The sequence below is a fragment of the Alosa sapidissima genome, chromosome 17 (genome assembly GCF_018492685.1).
Source record: "Alosa sapidissima isolate fAloSap1 chromosome 17, fAloSap1.pri, whole genome shotgun sequence".
Taxonomy (NCBI): domain Eukaryota; kingdom Metazoa; phylum Chordata; class Actinopteri; order Clupeiformes; family Clupeidae; genus Alosa; species Alosa sapidissima.
The window spans coordinates 32,300,481-32,321,037 of NC_055973.1; the positions used below are offsets into that span (position 1 = coordinate 32,300,481).

General features: G+C 44.9%; 1 protein-coding gene across 1 annotated transcript in view; it reads right to left on the bottom strand.

Moving 5' to 3' along the window:
- The window catches only part of pola1 (polymerase (DNA directed), alpha 1), a 113,107-nt gene that overhangs the window by 42,985 nt on the left and 49,565 nt on the right, over nucleotides 1–20,557 (bottom strand). The window contains exons 29-34 of the mRNA XM_042068202.1: nucleotides 15,398–15,603; nucleotides 12,794–12,926; nucleotides 12,485–12,616; nucleotides 11,540–11,714; nucleotides 9,783–9,964; nucleotides 2,104–2,235 (exon numbers count right to left, since the gene is read on the bottom strand). Of these exons, the coding sequence (XP_041924136.1) occupies nucleotides 2,104–2,235; nucleotides 9,783–9,964; nucleotides 11,540–11,714; nucleotides 12,485–12,616; nucleotides 12,794–12,926; nucleotides 15,398–15,603 (960 nt within the window). The remainder of the gene's footprint in view (nucleotides 1–2,103; nucleotides 2,236–9,782; nucleotides 9,965–11,539; nucleotides 11,715–12,484; nucleotides 12,617–12,793; nucleotides 12,927–15,397; nucleotides 15,604–20,557) is intronic.

Genomic DNA, 20,557 nt, shown 5'->3' on the forward strand with positions numbered 1-20,557 from the left:
TGGCTAAAAGCCATTTGCACCCCAGTGGGAAGCCATCGCTTGGGAGCTGCAGCAGCTAACACAGAGAGGCTAGCGAGTGGCTAACGTTGGCATCTCCAGGGCAAACAAACAAACGCAGCAGACGGCGGCGCATGCAAATGAAACCCTCGCCCACCCCACTACAATCACAATCAGTCAAGAGTGGCGACTGTCTCAGGTCAATCAGGGACCGCAAACGTCTCGCTCGCTCGCCGCCGCCGCAAACGTCTCGCTCCTCTCCGCCGCTACTTCACTAACTTCATCTGGAATTTGTGACTGCGGGCATCGGGCCACCTGGCGCCCGATTTCCAGGCCTCGGAGGCCACTAACTGGGGACAGACTCCCAGATCCAAATAACTGATGGCCAGCTGGTAGGAACTGGAGTAAAGAAGAATGTAGGAAAGTGCTTCCTTCTGTAATGTGAGTGAATATGTGTGCAAGAATGTTTGTGTGCGTACATGTGGAGGCGTGTGTGTAAGTTGCTGTGTGTGTGTGTATTTATATGTTGTTTTACTTATTTTCATCTGACAGAAACTTACTAAAAGGAATTTACAGTTGAAGAGCAAACAAGCAATCAAGCTTCAGTAATATGGGCGACCTTGGAGTGAGCACTAGGAGTGAGCACTAGGAGTGAGCACTAGGTAATGAGCACTAGGAGTGAGCACTAGGAGTGAGCACTAGGTAGGAGTGAGCACTAGGAGTGAGCACTAGGAGTGAGCACTAGGAGTGAGCACTAGGTAATGAGCACTAGGAGTGAGCACTAGGAGTGAGCACTAGGTAATGAGCACTAGGAGTGAGCACTAGGAGTGAGCACTAGGAGTGAGCACTAGGAGTGAGCACTAGGTAATGAGCACTAGGAGTGAGCACTAGGAGTGAGCACTAGGAGTGAGCACTAGGTAGTGAGCACTAGGAGTGAGCACTAGGAGTGAGCACTAGGTAGTGAGCACTAGGAGTGAGCACTAGGAGTGAGCACTAGGTAATGAGCACTAGGTAGTGAGCACTAGGAGTGAGCACTAGGAGTGAGCACTAGGAGTGAGCACTAGGTAATGAGCACTAGGAGTGAGCACTAGGTAATGAGCACTAGGAGTGAGCACTAGGAGTGAGCACTAGGAGTGAGCACTAGGAGTGAGCACTAGGAGTGAGCACTAGGAGTGAGCACTAGGTCATGAATCTTGTAAATCTGATAAAGTTCAAGGAGAGCAAGTAAGAAGAAAGAAAAAAAAAGTTTACAGGTAATGAGCGTGTTACAGGTGTGTGCGTGCATGCGTGTTACAGGTGCGTGCATGCGTGTTACAGGTGCGTGCATGCGTGTTACAGGTGCGTGCATGCGTGTTACAGGTAATGAGCGTGTTACAGGTGCGTGCATGCGTGTTACAGGTAATGAGCGTGTTACAGGTGCGTGCATGCGTGTTACAGGTGCGTGCATGCGTGTTACAGGTAATGAGCGTGTTACAGGTGCGTGCATGCGTGTTACAGGTAATGAGCGTGTTACAGGTGCGTGCATGCGTGTTACAGGTGCGTGCATGCGTGTTACAGGTGCGTGCATGCGTGTTACAGGTGCGTGCATGCGTGTTACAGGTAATGAGCGTGTTACAGGTGCGTGCATGCGTGTTACAGGTAATGAGTGTGTTACGGGTGCGTGCATGCGTGTAACAGGTAATGAGTGTGTTACAGGTGCGTGCATGCGTGTTACAGGTAATGAGTGTGTTACAGGTGCGTGCGCGCATGCGTGTTACAGGTAATGAGTGTGTTACAGGTGCGTGCATGCGTGTTACAGGTAATGAGTGTGTTACAGGTGTGTGCGTGTGCGTGCATGCGTGTTACAGGTGCGTGCATGCGTGTTACAGGTAATGAGTGTGTTACAGGTGCGTGCATGCGTGTTACAGGTAATGAGCGTGTTACAGGTGCGTTGGGAAAGAGGATGATGCGTGCATGGGTGTTGAGAGTGTGTGTGTGCATGCACGTGCGTTTCAGTGAGTGAGTGAGTGAGAGTGGGAGAGAGAGAGAGAGAGAGAGAGAGAGAGAGAGAGAGAGAGAGAGAGAGAGAGAGAGTGTGTGTGTGTGTGTGGGGCTCAGAGTACTCACGCTGTAGTATTTCCTGATGTGGCGGCGGATGTCCAGCAGCAGCTTGTTGCTGATCTGGGTGTGGTGGTCCACAGGGCGCCCCCCACAGGACACCTTGCAGCATTGCAGCAGACTCGGCTCAATCATCGTGCCCTGGGAAGGCAGTAGCAGCAGTCGTGAGTTGAAATCTACGGCTATATCGTGCCATACAAGTACAATAACACAATGGAAATCTACGGCTATATCGTGCCATACAAGTACAATAACACAATGGAAATGAAAACATACAAATAGAATTACATACATAAAACAAGGCCCTTGCGATCATACCACCAACCACTTTTTAAGATTCTTTAATTCTACATTTGATAAAGAATCCAAAATTGTGCGATGGCCCCTGTGACCATGCCACCTACACAAACAAACACGCATGCACGCACAGACAGTCAGACCAATCAAGCACTTAAACTCTGTTTTAAGTCACCAAACATTCCTCCACACCAACAGCCAGCCCCGGTGCTTCTGTCCATCTGCCTTAACACCCAAAGGGGAACAGCCCAGTGGAGTAGCAGGCCATTTAGGCCTCATGCCTGTCACACACACACACACACACACACACACACACACACACACACAGCCCAGTGGAGTAGCAGGCCATTTAGGCCTCATGCCTGTCACACACACACACACACACACACACACACACACACACACACACAGATCAGTGGAGTAGCAGGCCATTTAGGCCTCATGCCTGTCACACACACACACAGATCAGTGGGGTAGCAGGCCATTTAGGCCTCATGCCTGTCACACACACACACACACACACACAGATCAGTGGGGGTAGCAGGCCATTTAGGCCTCATGCCTGTATCGCCCCTGACAGCACAAGAATGCCCTCCATGCTGACTCGCTGGCTCTTTCTGAAAAGAGGGGGAGCTTTGGCCAGTGCACACCCCAGGCGAGAGCGCTTTCAGTGGGACGGGCTGAGTGGTCAGAGTGGGCTGTTGTCCAGTGTGATCCCTGTGGGGTCCTCAGGCAAGTGTGTGTTGCTTAGTGGACCGCGACCACAATAGGGGGAGAAAGAGGCAAAGGGGCAATAAGATTTAAAATGCCCCACTGATGAGGGCGAGAGAGTGAGGGATCAAAAGGTGTTTATACCATGTATTTATGACCGGGTACCCCCAGAACTGTCAGACCTAAATTTAAGACTTAAGACCTTTTTAATACCACTTCAGATGAAATTTAATACCTACATCGCTCCCATTCGGATAGAATACATAATATTAAAAGGTAAGATTAAACCTCAAATAATTACTATTTAAGTGTTTGAACATGCCAACATGAACATGACAGCAGTGCAGTGGCAACGCAAAGCTTTGTCGCGGTAGTAACGTGACAATGTCCCACTTCATGGACAAATTTACAACAGCAAAGTAAAGCACCAAATAAACACCAAAATGAGGCTACAGGGTACTAAGTTTCTATGTAATTAATGCCACCTACAGGTGAATGCATAGAACATAACAATCCTATGGTTTGTGTACCCTGTAGCCTCGTTTTAGCCACCAATGGCCGCCATGTGAATAAAGCGAATTGAGAGTGTTCTTGATTGAGATTGAGTTTTCCTGAAGAACAAAACATTATTTCAATACCATCCCTGACCATTGCTGATTAGCCATTGCTGTTCTTTTCTACTGCAGCAATATTGTAGCAAGGCTTTAACTTACTCTTATTTAATTACTTCAGGCCAAAAGTGTTTAAAGGGGAGATTTTTTTTCTTGTTAATATGCAATTCAACACCAAGTAAAATCTATAAAATCAAGTTTGCAAGACTTCACATTTCCTCATCAAAGTAACGAATCAGAACAGTCTAGATATTGTTCATAGTTCCATTTGTTGCCTCATCTGCATTTAATGAAAACATGGTAATTTTGAGTTTTACGGACAACTCAGTTTTCCAATGAGCAGCAATACTGTGTGTGCTCATGTAGGAGGTCTGCGCATCTGATAACGACAATCTGGAGAGGGCGCTTTTGTCTTCAGCAACAGATTGTATAAGGTTGACAAGAGGTTGCGATATGGTGAGGGACAGGTCGTGTTGCGCTATGAAGGAACATGTGTAGCCTACTTTCTGAGGGCAAACACGGTCAGCCATAGCTAAACGTAGCCTACCTCTGTCGTGGTGGCTAGTTGCACCAGGTAGGGAAGATGTCCTGAAGTGCACGTACGTTAACCTTATGGCGGTCTTCTGATTGTTGGCGTGCTAAAACGCTTTCCTATTGCATCCATAAACAATTTTTTTGCAGCAAACCGCGGAAAAGCAAACCCCTGGCACTTTATTGTTTTACACCATGGCTTGTTAGTTCTCCCCCGTTTCCAACAGCCGCCCATCTCCATTTATTTTTCAACTTTTGACACCTGAGCCTTCCTTTAGCAACGCATCCATGACAGCCTTGCCAAATAGACGCACGCAAATCATGACGCTAATATGCAAGGTTCTGGTGGGCCTACTGGTTATGGTTTTGTGCTATACATTAATAATAGCAAAGTTTTAAGTTGACTATTTTAATTGCATGGTTATTTTTTGTCAACATACGCTCACAACCTACTGTCGTTAAAATGAGGCCTAAGCAAAATAGGCTACAAGGCCCCCTTACTCAACAGTTTGCGATATTATTATTTTATGTTAACACGCTCAGTCAAAACCTTCCGTCGCAAATTGTGAAAAACATTGTTGTACATGTCATAACAGACGGGATGGGCATAGGCTACGGTTTATATTGCGTCGTATTACACATACTGTTAGTTGCATTGATCAAAAACTGTAACAATAATAGTAGGCTACATCGGGTGGCATAGCAGGCTTTCTGTTCAAGTCATAGGTGACACCCAAAATGAATAATAATAATAATAATAATAAGTTTATTTTATATAGCGCCTTTCTCAAACCCAAGGTCGCTTTACATAGTAGGAAGGCAGGGAAACACAATAACAAACAAACAAACAATACAACAGAGACAAAGGCAGGGAAACACGATAACAAACAAACAAAACAATACAACAAAGACAAGTTATCTGTATGGAACTATGTGTTGGGTGTGGAGGAGAACTGATCATTAAACAGAAAGGTCTTGAGATGTGCTTTGAAGAAAGGAAGAGAAGGACAGGTACGAAGGGGTTGGGGGACGGAGTTCCAGAGTTTGGGGGCCAAGGCACTGAAGGACCTGCCACCCAGGGTGGAGAGTCTGGAGCGGGGGATAGGCAAGAAGTTTTGGTCAGAGGATCTGAGTGAGCGGGAAGGAGTGTAAGGGGTCAGGAGGTGGCAGATGTAGGGGGGAGCAAGGTTGTGGAGGGCTTTGAAGATGAGTAGTAGTACTTCCCCAGGGGAAGTACTACTACTTCAGGGGAATGACCTCCCCTGACAAGAGTTCGCGAAAGTAAGAAATTGTCTACATTGATGCACGGAAAGAACACAGCCTCCAAATTCGCACATAGAGCTCACAATATCATATCCAAAAAAGTTGCGGATTGGGCAACCTCATCAGCTGTCTCAATTGTGTCACTATAATCCAACTTTTAGACCGTTAGTCCTCCAGACGTGTTATTTGTTTTTAAAGCAACCGCCCCAGGCCAATGAGACAAGCGTGTAGCTACAACATAAACAAAGCGAAACTCATGGCTGACGTATCTTCTTGAGCGGTCTCTGAGACACAGAAAGTTCTCAAGAACACTATTAGGTCTTTAAACATTTACCATCACACACATTCATTCATCGGACCTAATATTTGTAGTTGCCTTAAAAAAAGGAAAAGAAAAGGTGATAGACCCCCCCCTCCGATCTCAAATATGACATTTCTAAAATCAAATTGACGGAAATCCGTCGTACAACGGAGAACTTTAATCCTTGTCTGATGTACGCTACGTGAGGATATTAGACTAAATCTAGGCCTTAATTTAGGAAAATGAAATTTAATACTTTTTAATACTTTTAAGACTCCGCGGGTACCCTGTATGAAAACACAAACAGGTGTTTATACCATGTGTTTATGAAAACACAAACACAAACACACACACACACACACACACACACACTCACCATATGTTTATGAGAACACACAAACACACTCACAACACACGATCGCTCCTATGGCATGCAATGTGATGTTCATCTGAGAAGTCCTTTTCACTGGACATGCAACATTTGATGTTATTGATGGATATTCCATCCAGTCCAGGTTCACACAGTGAAATCGGTGAATCTGTGAGTTACTGTGACTGGGGGATGTGGGACACATCAGACACCTGCAGCAGGAGGCGTCCCCCACACACACACGCACGCGCACACACACACACGAACATACATGCATACACAAACACATGCACGGACACGTACACACACTCTCTCTCTCTCTCTCTCACACACACACGTTTGGTTCCTCCTTAAGTCCTCCATCCTCTCTGTTCGGGACCCTCCTCTGGTCAGAGTGTTTGCATTCCTGGCGTCCGCTCCTCTGCCCCGTCCCTCGCGATAAGAGCGCTACGCGCCCGGGCCGGCTGGAGTCAAGGCTTTCCTCTGTTCCCCTCTGCTCCCACACACGTGTGTTGCTGTACACACACAGTCAACTTCCTAATTAATACTCAGCCTTATCGCTCAAAGGAAAAAGTGTGTGTGTGTGTGTGTGAGAGTGTGTGTGTGTGTGTGTGTGTGTGTGTATGAGTGTGAGCAGTGCTCACTACAGTATCTTCTGTGCGTGTGTGTGTGTGTGTGACAACAAGGAAGGATATTTTTCAGTCTGCCTACGAACTGCTGGGCTTGATGTGCAGAGAAATGATGTCAAAGAAAGCATGTGTGTGTGCAGTGCCTCTCTTCGAGTCAGCCCTGTGTGTGTGTGACACCTTAAATGACTTCAGTAAGTGGTGTGTGTGTGTGTGTGTGTGTGTGTGTGTGTGTGTGTGTGTGTGTGCGCCTGAGAGTGTGAATTCTCTAGACTGAGGGGAGGACAGGCCTTGGGGCAGAGGGGGAGTGCATGTCATGTTTTTATGAGTTTCTCCGAGACAAGAGAAAGCTGTGTCTGAAGCTCTTAATTAGACACTGATAAGGGCAGCCCTTGGCCCCTCCTCTCCCTCTCCGCTGACCTCGGCCCTCGGCCTCGCACGGCGACCATGCCCACCAGAGCATAGCGCAGGAGAGAGTGCTTATGAGTGGCACGCCAAAGCCCCAAATCCCCTACCCCACCCACCCCCACACACACACACACACACACACACACCCAGACGGTCGGCTAAATATAAGAGGCCTGGAGGCATCCTCCGCATCCTTGCTTGCTCGTGCCAGGAAAACAGGACATAAACACCTGTGGCCCGACCCCCTGCTCTGCTTCACTTAGTTCCCCCCCCCCCCCACCACACACACACACCCCAAGACGACTAGAGGGAAGCGGTCATGCTTCCGTTTAGGGAGTGTGTGCTAGCCAACATGCTTGCCCTTTAAGTTGCCAGGGAGATATTTGCAAGTTTCAAAATTAAGCAACATTGAAGCATCAACATCCAAAAGTTAGCACTGCATACAGGGTGATGAGGTAGCAAAATAGGTTGAAACACGAAACTGTGAGAAAAGCAGCAGTAGATATGACTAGCAAACATAAAGGTAACTAGGCAACTGACTGATATGATTATAGTCAGAGCAGCATTTAAAGGTAACTGGATAACTGACTGATATTATGATTATAGTCAGAGCAGTATTTAAAGGTAACTGGATAACTGACTGATATTATGATTATAATAAGAGCCGCTTTTAAAGGTAACTGGATAACTGACTGATATTAGGATTAGTCAGAGCCGCATTTAGATTTTTGTTTTTTTAAAAGTAGGTCAACCAACTGATCAGAAAGCCGGTTAATCAGGCAAATATTTGCCATTTTTTAATATTTGGCATCAGCCGATTGCCTGAGCATATGAAGCCGATTAACAGGCGCGTCTCCGGGCAGCCCGGTGTTGTTAAGGTGGAACACGTGTGACCCTGCTGCTTGAGTCCAACAAGCTGCTACTCTACCGGCAGAGACCAGGTGCATGTTGTCCAGTGCAGGATCACTTTTGAAAGAGTGTGAAGAACAACAGCAATGCTTACCATCTTATCTTTCAAAGCCCTTTATATCTAATTGGTTAGATATGAAATGGTACTTTTAGAGAGGGGTATGCAACTTATCTTTAGTAAGTCTTCAATCACCGGTGCCGAAACCTGGTACCGGGTAACGGGGCTAAATGATTAAAGACCGAAGAACCATAGATACGGTCTGACATAATCAATTCTGTTTTTGGTAGTGGATAACTCCTCTCCCTTGGAAGCTGTGTAGGGGCGGAGCAGCTCTCACACACACGCTGCAACAGCGCCTTGCTCGACAACACACACACACACTGCAACAGCGCCTTGCTCAACAACACACACAGGCTGCAACAGCACCTTGCTCAACAACACACACACGCTGCAACAGCGCCTTGCTCGACAACACACACACGCTGCAACAGCGCCTTGCTCGACAACACACACACGCTGCAACAGCGCCTTGCTCAACAACACACACACGCTGCAACAGCGCGTGTTGTGTAGATTGTTGAGCAGTTGTGAAGTAGATTGCGTGTGTACGTGACACTACATTTACCAGTATCCCTAAACCCTAAATCACAGTGTTTTTTTTATTGTTCAAATTTTAAATGTGAATGGTATAAATATAATCATAGAATACATAACCATAGAAACAATACTACATATCGGTCGACCTCTACTTGAAAGTTCCCCTTTTTAGCTGCCATGTTAATGGCCCCCTGTGTAAGAAATTCTCCCATCTAGCGGTGGAGCCGTCACACATCAAAACTGACACTAGTTCTGGACTCCTAGGCACGTTGAAGCATAAACTTCTCTCTGAATAAGCAATAACATATATAAACTTTTGTGTACTATTTTATCGCCATTGCTTGTGTGTGATGCCAATGAAACACTCTTTCGGACAGGGAATAAACAGTTTCATTTTGCATGTTAACCAAGCTAGCTAGCTAGCGAGCTAACAATCAGTAAACGGTAAACGGAAAGTGAATGGGAGCAGTTAGTTATGTTCGCTAACTAGCTAGGTAAGGACTTTGGTTAAACTTGTATATTATTGCAAACTAACCTGAAATAACACACGTTCAGCAACTTTGTGGTAGTCTACTAGTCCTAGCAAAACTATGTTAAGTTAGGTTGTCAACTGTCTCTGGGTCTAGAAACTTGAGATCAAGTGAGCCAGTGACAGATCACGAAAAAAGTTATTTTTCTCTTCTCTCAATTTCAATGTCGGATTGTTAAGACATATGAAAACAGGCTTGTAACTTACATTGCTGAATAGGGAAATTCTGCAGATGAATCCAAGCTAATGTTTTTTCTATCCATGCAGACGACAAAGACTGAGCTGTATTTCGCAGATGTCCCTTGCTGGCCACCGTATTTTAAAATGGCGCACATACACGTTGAGTCGACACTGCGCTATGTAAATCAGGATTTCTAAGCCAATAGGTAACGTTAGCTTCGATTTGGTGGTGGTGGTAATTAAATATGAATGGGGACACATTTATGAATAGGAAATATGGATTTTGTTAACAAACAACTGAAAACGTTACACAGGGGACCTTTGAACACAGTGGGATTGTTTGGGTGTACACACCGCTCCTTCGAAGACGTTGTCGTAGATGTTCTCGGTGCCACACTGGGGGCAGGTGAAGGAGAACCTCTCGCAGTCACGGTAACGCTCCTCGTCCGTCAGCTGCGCTGGCGCCCCCAACAGGCCGTCCGTCTCCTCCTCCCGTTGCTGCCGCTGCTGAGCCCGGAACTGACCGGGGTCCAGCCCTGCATCAGGCAAAGCACAGGACAGCTATGTCAACAAGTGGGCAACAGGCAAAGCACAGGACAGCTGTGTCAACAAGTGGGCAACAGGCAAAGCACTGTACAACAGGCAAAGCACAGGACAGCTATGTCAACAAGTGGGAATGTTCATAATTTACCGTTTAACCAAAGAGTTTTAGACGAGTTTTAGAAGAGTTTTGAGAAGCATTTTAACCGCTTAATACCATCAGTTAAACGGTTAATAAAAGAAAAAAAAAATGCAACAGGCAAAAGAGAGGACCGCTAAGTCAGCAACGTCTCACTCACTCACTGAACTCAACTGAGGTTAACAGCGTTTAAGTGTCCCTTAAGGGTCCCTGAGAGGCCGCACTGGAGTTACCAAAATTAATGTGAATACACAGATCCATCGACAACGCCAAAGATGCCTGCTCACATTACAGTTAAGGCTTGCCTGGCGAACACACACACTGGCTTGTTAGTGCACTGAAGACAGCAGGAGAAAGAGGATCTTAAGGATCTCAGCTACAGCACTAACAGTAGCAAAATGGTGCCTGGAGATATGTGGATGAAGCAACTTATTTACACTTGTATTTAACTCCACGGGGAAAAGAACACAATACAAACCCTGGCTGAATAAATGAATATAACAACAACACCACAATGCTAAAAACGACTTAAACTGCAACCAGTGTGCTGACATACTCTAGAAGCAAAGGCCTGGACAACACATGACAACTGTCAAGAGTGTGTTGGATGAGGAATGAGCCAGTGAAGATGACGAGGGACAGAGATAGGGCCATTAATAACCAACTGGATATAGAACAAGTCCTGGGAGGAAGGGAAGCAATAAAAACACACACAGCTAGCAGAGATCATCAAATGATTAAGAAGCAGCAGCTGAATACCCAACCCTTCTTCCCAGGTGACACGGAATACTATTAGTGCGGGCATAACCTCCTCAGCGCACACCCCTCCCTGCACAATTGCCCCCCAGAGTCATTTGGCTAAGTGAATAAGTGAGTAAATAAAATAGTGTTGACTGCAGGGCGACTGGGATTAGAGAGCAGACACATACACCCACCACCTGCTGCCACCTACAGGCAGAAATGTGCATCCGTTTACACAGAGAGGAAAACAAGCCGCTCGGAGACCAGGGACTCCTCATCGTGTTACAGGCTGCACACTCGCACCGAGGAGCCGCCTCATTGTGTTACAGGCTGCACACTCGCCTTGCATGGACCGACTGCCATTTTCATATAAAAATGAAAAATAAAAAAAATTGGGGGAGGGTCTACAGTGCCCGTACTACACTCTGGTCCAAAAGCCCAACGGGAACCCGGGTCACTTCCTGATAGCACCCCACTCACTTCCTGTCAGTTTCTTCACTGTCCTGTCCAAATAAAGGAAAAGCACAACAGAGAAATAGAGAAAGAATAGCGAAACAGACAGCGAGAGAAAGACCAGAGAGAAAAAAACGAAGAGAGAGAAACAGAGAAAGAAAAAAGAAACAGAGAAAGAAGAGATGAAGTGATAAAACGTAGTAGAGCGAGAGAGCCAGACGAAGCGTGCATACAGTACCTAGCCAGGTAGCGATGAGCACACCGTCGATGCCCTCGATGGGGTCGCAGATGCGGCCCACCACAGGATGCACCTGCTGGGCCAGGTAGTACTGCGTGTCCAGGGTGAGGCCGTCCTGCTTCTGGAGCTGCTCCAGGGCGTAGGCTCGCTGGCTCGCCCCCAGGTTAGAACCGTCCTGATGGGAGGAGCCAAAGAGGTCAAAAGGTCACAGATCCGCAGGAGGAAGATCAGGTCAGACTTCAACATCACATCACATCACATCAGTCAGACGGTTTGGAAGAGATTAAATAAAAAGCCAATATCAGCTCAGGGGTTTTTCAAAGGACTGGTTTTTTCAAAGGTTTTTTTGAAGGCACTGAAGACACATTTTGCCGTGTTTCGATGCCCAAAATGCACATGTTGCCGTGTTTCGATGCCCAAAATGCACATGTTGCCGTGTTTCGATGCCCTACTTTGTTCAGATCAGGCTACAAGGTGACGAGCAAGGCTTCAAAAAAAAAAAAAAAACAGCAACATGGCTATGTGACTGACACATGAGTAAGTTCTTTATGCTCTTGGTGCCACCCATCTGAATTGGCCAGTTGTTAGGATTTTTGACGTGTTGGTGAAAAGACTGCTTAAGAAAGAGAAATGACAGGCCTTTTATGCCACTCCATGCAAGAATGCGCACCCGAACCTTTTTTTTCTCCAACGCTTGTGGACCTACTTATAACAGGCTATGCGCACATCGGTAGCACAACAGTGAGCAACCGCAAGGCTACAATCAGCAGGGAACGCATCAGGTCCGAGTTGCGTAACCGCAAGGCAAGGTTCTAATTGAGCAACCGCAAGGCAACGCATCAGGTTCTGATTAAGCAACTGCAAGGCAACGCATCAGGTCCTAATTGAGCAACCGCAAGGCAACACACGCGACTTGTGACGAGAAGGCAGTGGCTGTACGAGTACCTGACAGATGACGTAGGAGACCGTGTCCCCAGCTTTGACCTTCCTGCCCCCCTGAGAGTTGATCCACAGAGCCACGTGCACATGGGGAAGACTCTTCTTATCGGGGTAGTCCTGAGGGTCTTTAGTCAGAGCCTGGGCAACACACACACACAGCAATGTATTTTCTTTGCAATAAAAGTTGTCCGTTCCTGTCTACGGTGCTGCAGTACAATTTTGGCGTCTCTGTGTGTGTGTGTGTGTGTGTGTGTGTGTGTGTGTGTGTGTCCAAGCTTCCATGTTTCTCACACACACACACACACAGATGCCTACCTTGTGAATCTCGAACATGTTGAGAGGCACATCGCCACTGGCCACCTTCTCGCCCACCTCGATCAGGTGCTTCTGGATGTTCTCCACGATGGTGTCTCGGCTCTGGTCAGACAGAATCTGACCAATCACGTAGCTGCCGTGGAGAGCACAACTTCAGCAGGGCAACAAGACAGCATCTGGCTTTGATCTGCCTATGTAATTATCCACTGTACATCTATATCCCATACTGCACACAGCACATGCCAACTGTTTTGACACAAAATATATCATATTTTGTGTCAAAATCACATCAATATATTTCACGTTCATTTCAGAGTCTACCCATCATACAACCGTTTAATTCATAATTATATCATGGCATGACTGATATTGTAGGCATCCCGTCTGCTAACGTTGCGATCAACACCTGCTACCTGAACACTGTTGTTCATTACCCCCCTTTTGATTCCAAGTATGGACATAAACAAACAAAGAGATACATTTAGAGCAAAGTCCTCCTGCCCCTGTGTTTGCAGACAGTTTGTCGTCTCGACAGAGCCAGCCTTGCTTGACCAGTAGGCTCGCCGTCTAACCAATTAAAGCAATTAGAGCCACTTAACTCAACAAGTTTAATCTACGTGACCAATTACCGTTCTCCAGGTGGCGTACAGGCAGTGCTAGGCTCTCTTGGAACATAGAAAAAGACTCAATATTGAGTATTTATATAGGGCTACTTACACAAATTTCACCAAGTTGACATTGTCACCCCCTTTTTTTTTTTTTTTTAAACAAGACTGCACAAAAAGCCTCACCCACTGGGCTAGAGTCCATACAGAGCGAGCTGTACAAATCCCCGCTCTCCGACACGACTCCAGGAGACGCGACGTGAGCCGTCTTGCCCTGAAGCCCAAATTGCTCAACTGTCATTTCTATTCAGGATTGTTATTTTACTCACACTTTTGGTGTCAGCCTTGGCTGTGTATTTGTGTGTCGAAGGGAACATTTGACCGACCGACCAACCACACACGCACACACACACACGCACACAGGCAGTGTTGGAGAATTCTATGTATGGCATGGCTTGTGCATTGGGGTTGTCACAGCCACAGGACCTGAAACAGTTTAATCTTTGTAGTTCAGTCCGGGTAAAGTGTTCACTGATTGCTCCACTGTAAAAAGCAAAGTTGAGGGTGGACAAATAACCAGCTTACCCCTCAATGGCAAACAGACAGAATGTCTGGGCTGTCAATCTTCAATAGGCAACAGATAGTAGGGGGACGCGAGGGGTATAAATAGCTACGGTGTCAAGATATTACATTACTAGTTAAAAGCACAGAGGGGAAATCTTGCCAGTCAAAAAGAGAAAGCATATTAAACCAGATCTGAGCAAAAGAAATGTGGAAATGTGTCCATCTAAACCAGCTGCTGGGAAAAAACATCAAGGGTTTATTTAGCTTGCTGATCTCTTGAAAGGTGGGGGGGTTAAATGGGTTTAAATACAGACTGCCATGTCAGTAGGATGACTGTAGGCGTGTTGGTAATCTGCCTCCTCCTGGTTCCAGAGACCATCAGCCTCACAATAACCCAGCACTCATAATAACCCAACACTTGTACGTGCCAATGATATGCTATAAAGCACTTATGGACGCACCAACACCGATTCGTAACGGCAGGCATCCGCAGTATTGGGTGCTCATACCAGCACTGATACAAATGCTAGTAATTGTAACAACCAGTGCCACGTGGTGTGGCAAGGAAATAGTAACCCAAACCGAGTAACTTCCCTAGAAAAGATTTAACAGAGAGGTGCCGCGTTGGCTGCACAGCTTAGCCTATGTAGTTACCACCGATATCTTAACACTGGAACGTTAACTGCATGTTTCCTTTGATCTGAGAAATCATGAGCCGGCTGATAGAAACGTGTTAAGTCCAGGGGAAGGAGGCCACTGGTGACTGACAGGTAAACAAGTGGTGCAAAAAATAAATTAAAAATAGGCGCATTGGCGGCTGATTCTGATAGAGTCGGGTGGCTATTAATTCTGAATAACGGGACACCTATGAATTCCATCCATATGAATATGAATTCCATCCTCATGAATGGTAATTATAACAACCATAGTACAACGACGGTTAAGCCTGGAAGCAGGCTTCGCAACAGTGGAATCAACTGTAAACAAGCTAACTGTCCGTGCTATCACTGTTAGGGCCAAACAAAATTGAACAACAAACTGAACAAGTCGGCTTCTTTTTAAACGGAACCGCTTGTTTCCTTTGTGTGCTATAAAGGCATGACTATTGCCTATAGCGGCAACCGGGTGATAAGCGGGATAACTGCCTCGGGCGGTGGAGTTCTTTGCCATTAATTCCGTATAACAGGACACCTCGGCGGCCATTATCCCTTACATGTGAACTCGACTCATCTCTATGGGGACTCGATAGTGCTGGGCGGTATGACCAAAAATGTATATCACGGTATTTTTCAAAATTCTTACGGTTTCACGGTATATGACGGTATTTTTTTTTCATGCATAATCAGATGTTCACAGCGGCTGGAGAGAGGTCTTTGACTACGTGTTACACTGACTTGCACTCCTTGAGAGAGGTCTTTGACTACGTGACACTGACTTGCCGCACTCCTTGGCGAGGCCGCACCAGTCCCTGCGCACGATGTCCAGGCCCTTGAGCTCCTGCTTGGTGGTGAAGCGGCCGTCGCCGTGGTTCTCCACCATCAGCGCCGCGTACTTCTTCTTCTTCAGCAGCAGCAGCGACTTGAACACGCCGTCGATATCAATCTCCAGCAGCTTGTACAGCTTGTTCACCTCACTCTTCACCTGGAGAAATGTCCCACATGCACACATAGTTATTACTGCCGAACATTTCTACAAGAACACACACAAATAAAGAGTAAATGTCAAGTGAGGTGCTATTTCACTTATCATTATTATTGCTGCTGTTATTATTATTGTTGTTGTTATTATAGTGTCATAGTTGCTGCTGTTGTTACTGTTACAAATTGCTTACAGCATGGGAAAGCTTTTTCGCATGAATGAAAATTAGTGCAGTCTAGTGCCTGGCGATAACACAGTCAATCTGAACAATATGGCAAACCAAGATGCACAAAATATGTTTATTGTTATGCAGTTATGTATATTTATGTGTGCAGGCACACTGAGGCCACGTCAACACAAAAACGACCATTTTCACAACACCACTGGTAAAAAAAAGACTTGCGTCCACACGAAGAGGTGAAACCGACAGAAAGCGCTGTAGCGATATGCCAGGCCAGTCGATAGCGCCGTGACCGTACAGAAGCTTCACATTAATTCACGAAGAAGAGACAATAACATTCCAAAAGCAGTCGCGTGAGATAAGCAGACAATGGCAAATTCTGTAAAAAAAACTGTAAAACTAAAAGTTCATTTTCAGGGAATGTGACTGCTATATAAGTGGAAATGCTTTTACGTTTTGCATTAAGTCTGGTATAGAGAAGACTTCCGGTAGTGGCCATGATGAGAACACACGTGTGAAGTTACTCTCTGTTTCAATCTTTTTGCAAAAGTACCCCCGTTGCCTAAATTCATTTAATTTTATATAGAAGACGTATGCAATGGAAGGGGGGAAATTACTGAGAAGCCAGAATTCAAGAACGGGAACTAAGGAGCGAGTAATGTCGAAATCATTGTCTCCGCAAAACGAAGAGAAAGTCCCCGACAAAGAAGCTGCCTCTGAATCCGCGAGTCAACTGCTTCGACAAATGACTTCCATTACAGAAGATCTCAAGGACGTTAAAAAAGACATACAGTCAGCGATTTCGGAGCTGAAGGGAGAATTGAAAGTAGATCTTCGGGAAGAGCTAGCAACTTTTAAACAGGATCTTAATCTGAAGCTAACAGAGCTAGGCACGTCCCTTCAGAACCAAGCCCAAGCTATCTCTGAAATTCAAGAACGTGTCTCTGAACTGGAATCGTCATCACCAAAGAGTCCCTAGTGTTCCTTTTAAACAAGAGACGACGACTGCAGGAGGTGGTGACGGAACTAGAGAGCAGGTCCAGGCGATGTAATATTCGGACCTACGGTGTGCCCGAAGACACCGAAGGTGACTCCATGACCAAGTTCCTAGACCAGCTTCTGACTGACGAGCTCTTACTACCATCATAATATCATATCTCCTATATCTTTATAGGAGATCACTTAATCTCTTTCGACCATGATTATGCATCTGAAGTTGTTGAAACGCAGGGCTTATGCTGGGGTCAAAAAAGCTTTGAAGGAGAAAGGCATTCGCTTTCAAACACCATACACGAAACTTCGAGTTCATTGGGCAAACGGTACGGAGACATACAAAGACGCACAGGAGGCAATAGCGGAGCTGAGGGTGAGAGGCATTGACGTGACCAAGCAAGAGAAGATCCCGGAAAGAACACTTTCCAATGACAACGAGAAAACACCAGAGGGAAAGGTGATCTAGAAGCGAGAACGAGAGAAACAGCAGGATTTTCGGAGAACGTCTCAACAGTTTCATCAGGACTGAAAATGAGGAGAGAGAGAGACGTTCGTCTGTGAACCTGTTTTTTTTCCCCATGAGGATTATGCTGCAAAGACGGTAGGCGTCAATTACATCATACAGATTGAACAGAGAAAACGTTCAGACTATGTTGGACTTATCTAGAGCTTATGGATTGCCCTTAGTCTCTCCACCACTAGGGATGGGCCCCATCCACTCTGTGGGGATCTTTTTTCCCTCCACTCCTATCCAACAGGGAACCTGGGGTTATGGTCCCCCGCTTTTTTGGAAGTTACTGTAATTTTGTTGTTCATTGTTTTTTGTTTTTGCTGTTATGTTAGTTTAAAGTTGATGGGGGAGATAAATATGTTAGAATGTGAAGAAAATACTCCGCTGAGGAGAGGTATCTGTGTGTCTTGTAGGCAATATAGGTTAGACATGGGATCAGTACCCTACTATGGTCAATGTAATTTCCTTTAATGTCAACGGGCTTCTCAGCCCTGATAAACATAACAAAATTCTCTCAAAACTCAAGAAAGAGAGCATTGATAAAGCTTTCCTGCAAGAAACCCATATGACTGAAATTGAACATCAAAAGCTTAAAAGGTATGGTTTCAAACACGTATTCTCATCCTCTAATGGATCGAAGCATAATAGAGGGGTGGCCATTTTGATCTCTAGAAGGGTGACATACAAACTCTTATCTACAATTAAAGACAGGGAAGGCAGATTTATACTGCTTAAGGGAAAGGTTAATGGGAACTACTTTACTCTATATAATGTATACATTCCCCCAGGCTCAAATTCAGTTTTTCACCAAAAAATATTAGATAGGGCAGTGACTGAGTCACAGGGAATCTTGATATGTGGGGGTGATTTCAACATTACTTTGAACCCGACTCTTGATTCCTCTAACACCCAAACTTCTCAGCCCAAGAAGTTAACCAAAAAGATTACTACGATCATTTCAGAGGTGGGCTTGGTGGATGTACAGAGGTTTTACAATCCTTCAGTCAGGGACTTCACCCATTTTTCATCTCCCCATTCTTCATATTCTAGAATCGACTATTTTCTTATATTTGGGAGGGATGTTGGTAGAGTGCAAAGTTGTCGTATCGGAACTATTGATCTTTCAGATCATTGCCCAGTGTACATGACTCTTTCTGACGAGCGCAGGATGAAACCAGGTCACTGGAGACTTAACTCCTCTATACTGAACAAGGACAGGATAGAACAGTTTGGTAAAGACATTATAGATTACTTAAAAGATAATGATGAAGTCTCCCCTCCTACTCTCTGGGATGCTTGTAAAGCAGTAATGAGAGGAAAGGTTATAGCAACAACTTCCTTTTTGAAGAAGCAAAGGACGAAGAGACTCAATGATCTTCAACACAAGCACTCACTTAATCCAGTCACTGAAGTGGAAATGAAAAAGATAAGGAACCAAATAAATTAAATACTCGGACTAGAAATCCAAAAGAAACTGATCTACACTAAACAAAAATATTATATTTAAATACACAAAACTATTGGCCTACAAACTAAAAAAAACAAGAGGCAGACAACACAATATTTAAAATAAGGGATTCAAAGACTAAAAATATCCTACAGGAAACAGAAGAAATAAAAAACTGTTTCAAGGACTACTATGAAAAATTATATTCACAACCTCAAGTACACAATGATGACAAATTAGAATCAATGCTCCAAGCATTAGATCTCCCAATTGTGACAGATGATCAAAATTCAACTTTGAAGTTACCTATATCTGAAGAAGAACTTGCCTCAGCTATCACTAGACTAAAAGCTAATAAGTCTCCTGGTGCTGATGGATTCACATCAGAATGGTATAAGAGTTTGAGGGAGGCACTGACACCTATTCTGCTTAAAACATTTAACTGGGTCCTTGAAAAGGGTGTAATTCCTAAGTCTTGGAGAGAGGCCACCATCTCTGTTATACCAAAGGGAGGAAAAGACCAGCTAAATTGCTCTAATTACAGACCAATTAGTGTGTTAAACATTGACTATAAACTATTTGCTTTAATCATCGCCAAAAGACTAGAGAAAGTTTTGCCTATCATAATAAACATGGATCAAACTGGTTTTGTGATGACGCCAGACTGGTTTTGTGTGGTCGCCAGACTCATGACAACATTAGGCGATCTTTACAGATTATCAGACATCTAGTGTCTTAATTAATCGTTTCAACAAACAATTAATTAAGACACTAGAAGCCCTCTACTCCAAACCAGAAGCTAGATTAAAAATAAATGGGGGACTGAGTGATTCATTCCAGCTAGAGAGATCCACAAGACAAGGCTGCCTGCTAAGTCCACTTCTGTTTGCCATTTTCATAGAACCTTTAGCACAGTGGATCAGACAAAATAACCTCATCACAGGAGTTCACTTGGAGGTAGGTGAAGAGAAACTGGCTCCTTTTGCAGATGATATCCTTATCTACCTGACCAACCCTACAGACTCCCTTCCGAATCTGATGTCCATTCTGGAAGAATATGGATCATATTCAGGCTACAAAGCAAAAAACTCAAGTCCTTAACTTTCACTATAATCCACCTCACAATCTCTGCTCAAGGTATCAACTTGATTGGGATAAGAAATGCATAAAATACCTTGGAATCCTTTTTGCCTATAGACCTATCCACATTACAGGAAATTAACTATGGGCCACTTAAGAAGGTAATTATGGATGATAGAAATAGATGGAACGTGATTCCTTACTTAAGTATCTATTCACGTGTACACTCAATTAAAATGAATATACTACCTAGACTTCTGTATGTATTCCAATCCATACATATTGAGAAGCCCAAACATTACTTTATGGAATGGGATAAACTTCTAGCTAGATTCACCTGGGCAGGGAAAAAACCTAGAGTAAGGTACACTCAAGCTGGCTAAAGATAGGGGAGGGCTTGCTCTCCCATGTCTACTAGATTATTACAAGGCTGCTCAACTTAGATTTTTAGTCGGATGGTGTACGCCCAGTTATAGATCAAGGTGGAAAGAAATAGAATGCTCAATGGGAGGGAGATGTCCAATGAGTATGTTAATTGGTGACTGTTCACTAATTGACCAACTTTCTGATCCCAGTAATCCCTGGATATCTTGCTCCCTGGGGTTATGGGATAAAATAGCTAAACGACACCACCTGAGAGACAGAATGGGTATCTTCAAATGGTTTGCCTACGACGCTGATTTTATACCCAGTGTCCACGACAAACAATTTCTTGTGTGGAACCAATCAGAGACTTTATTAATAA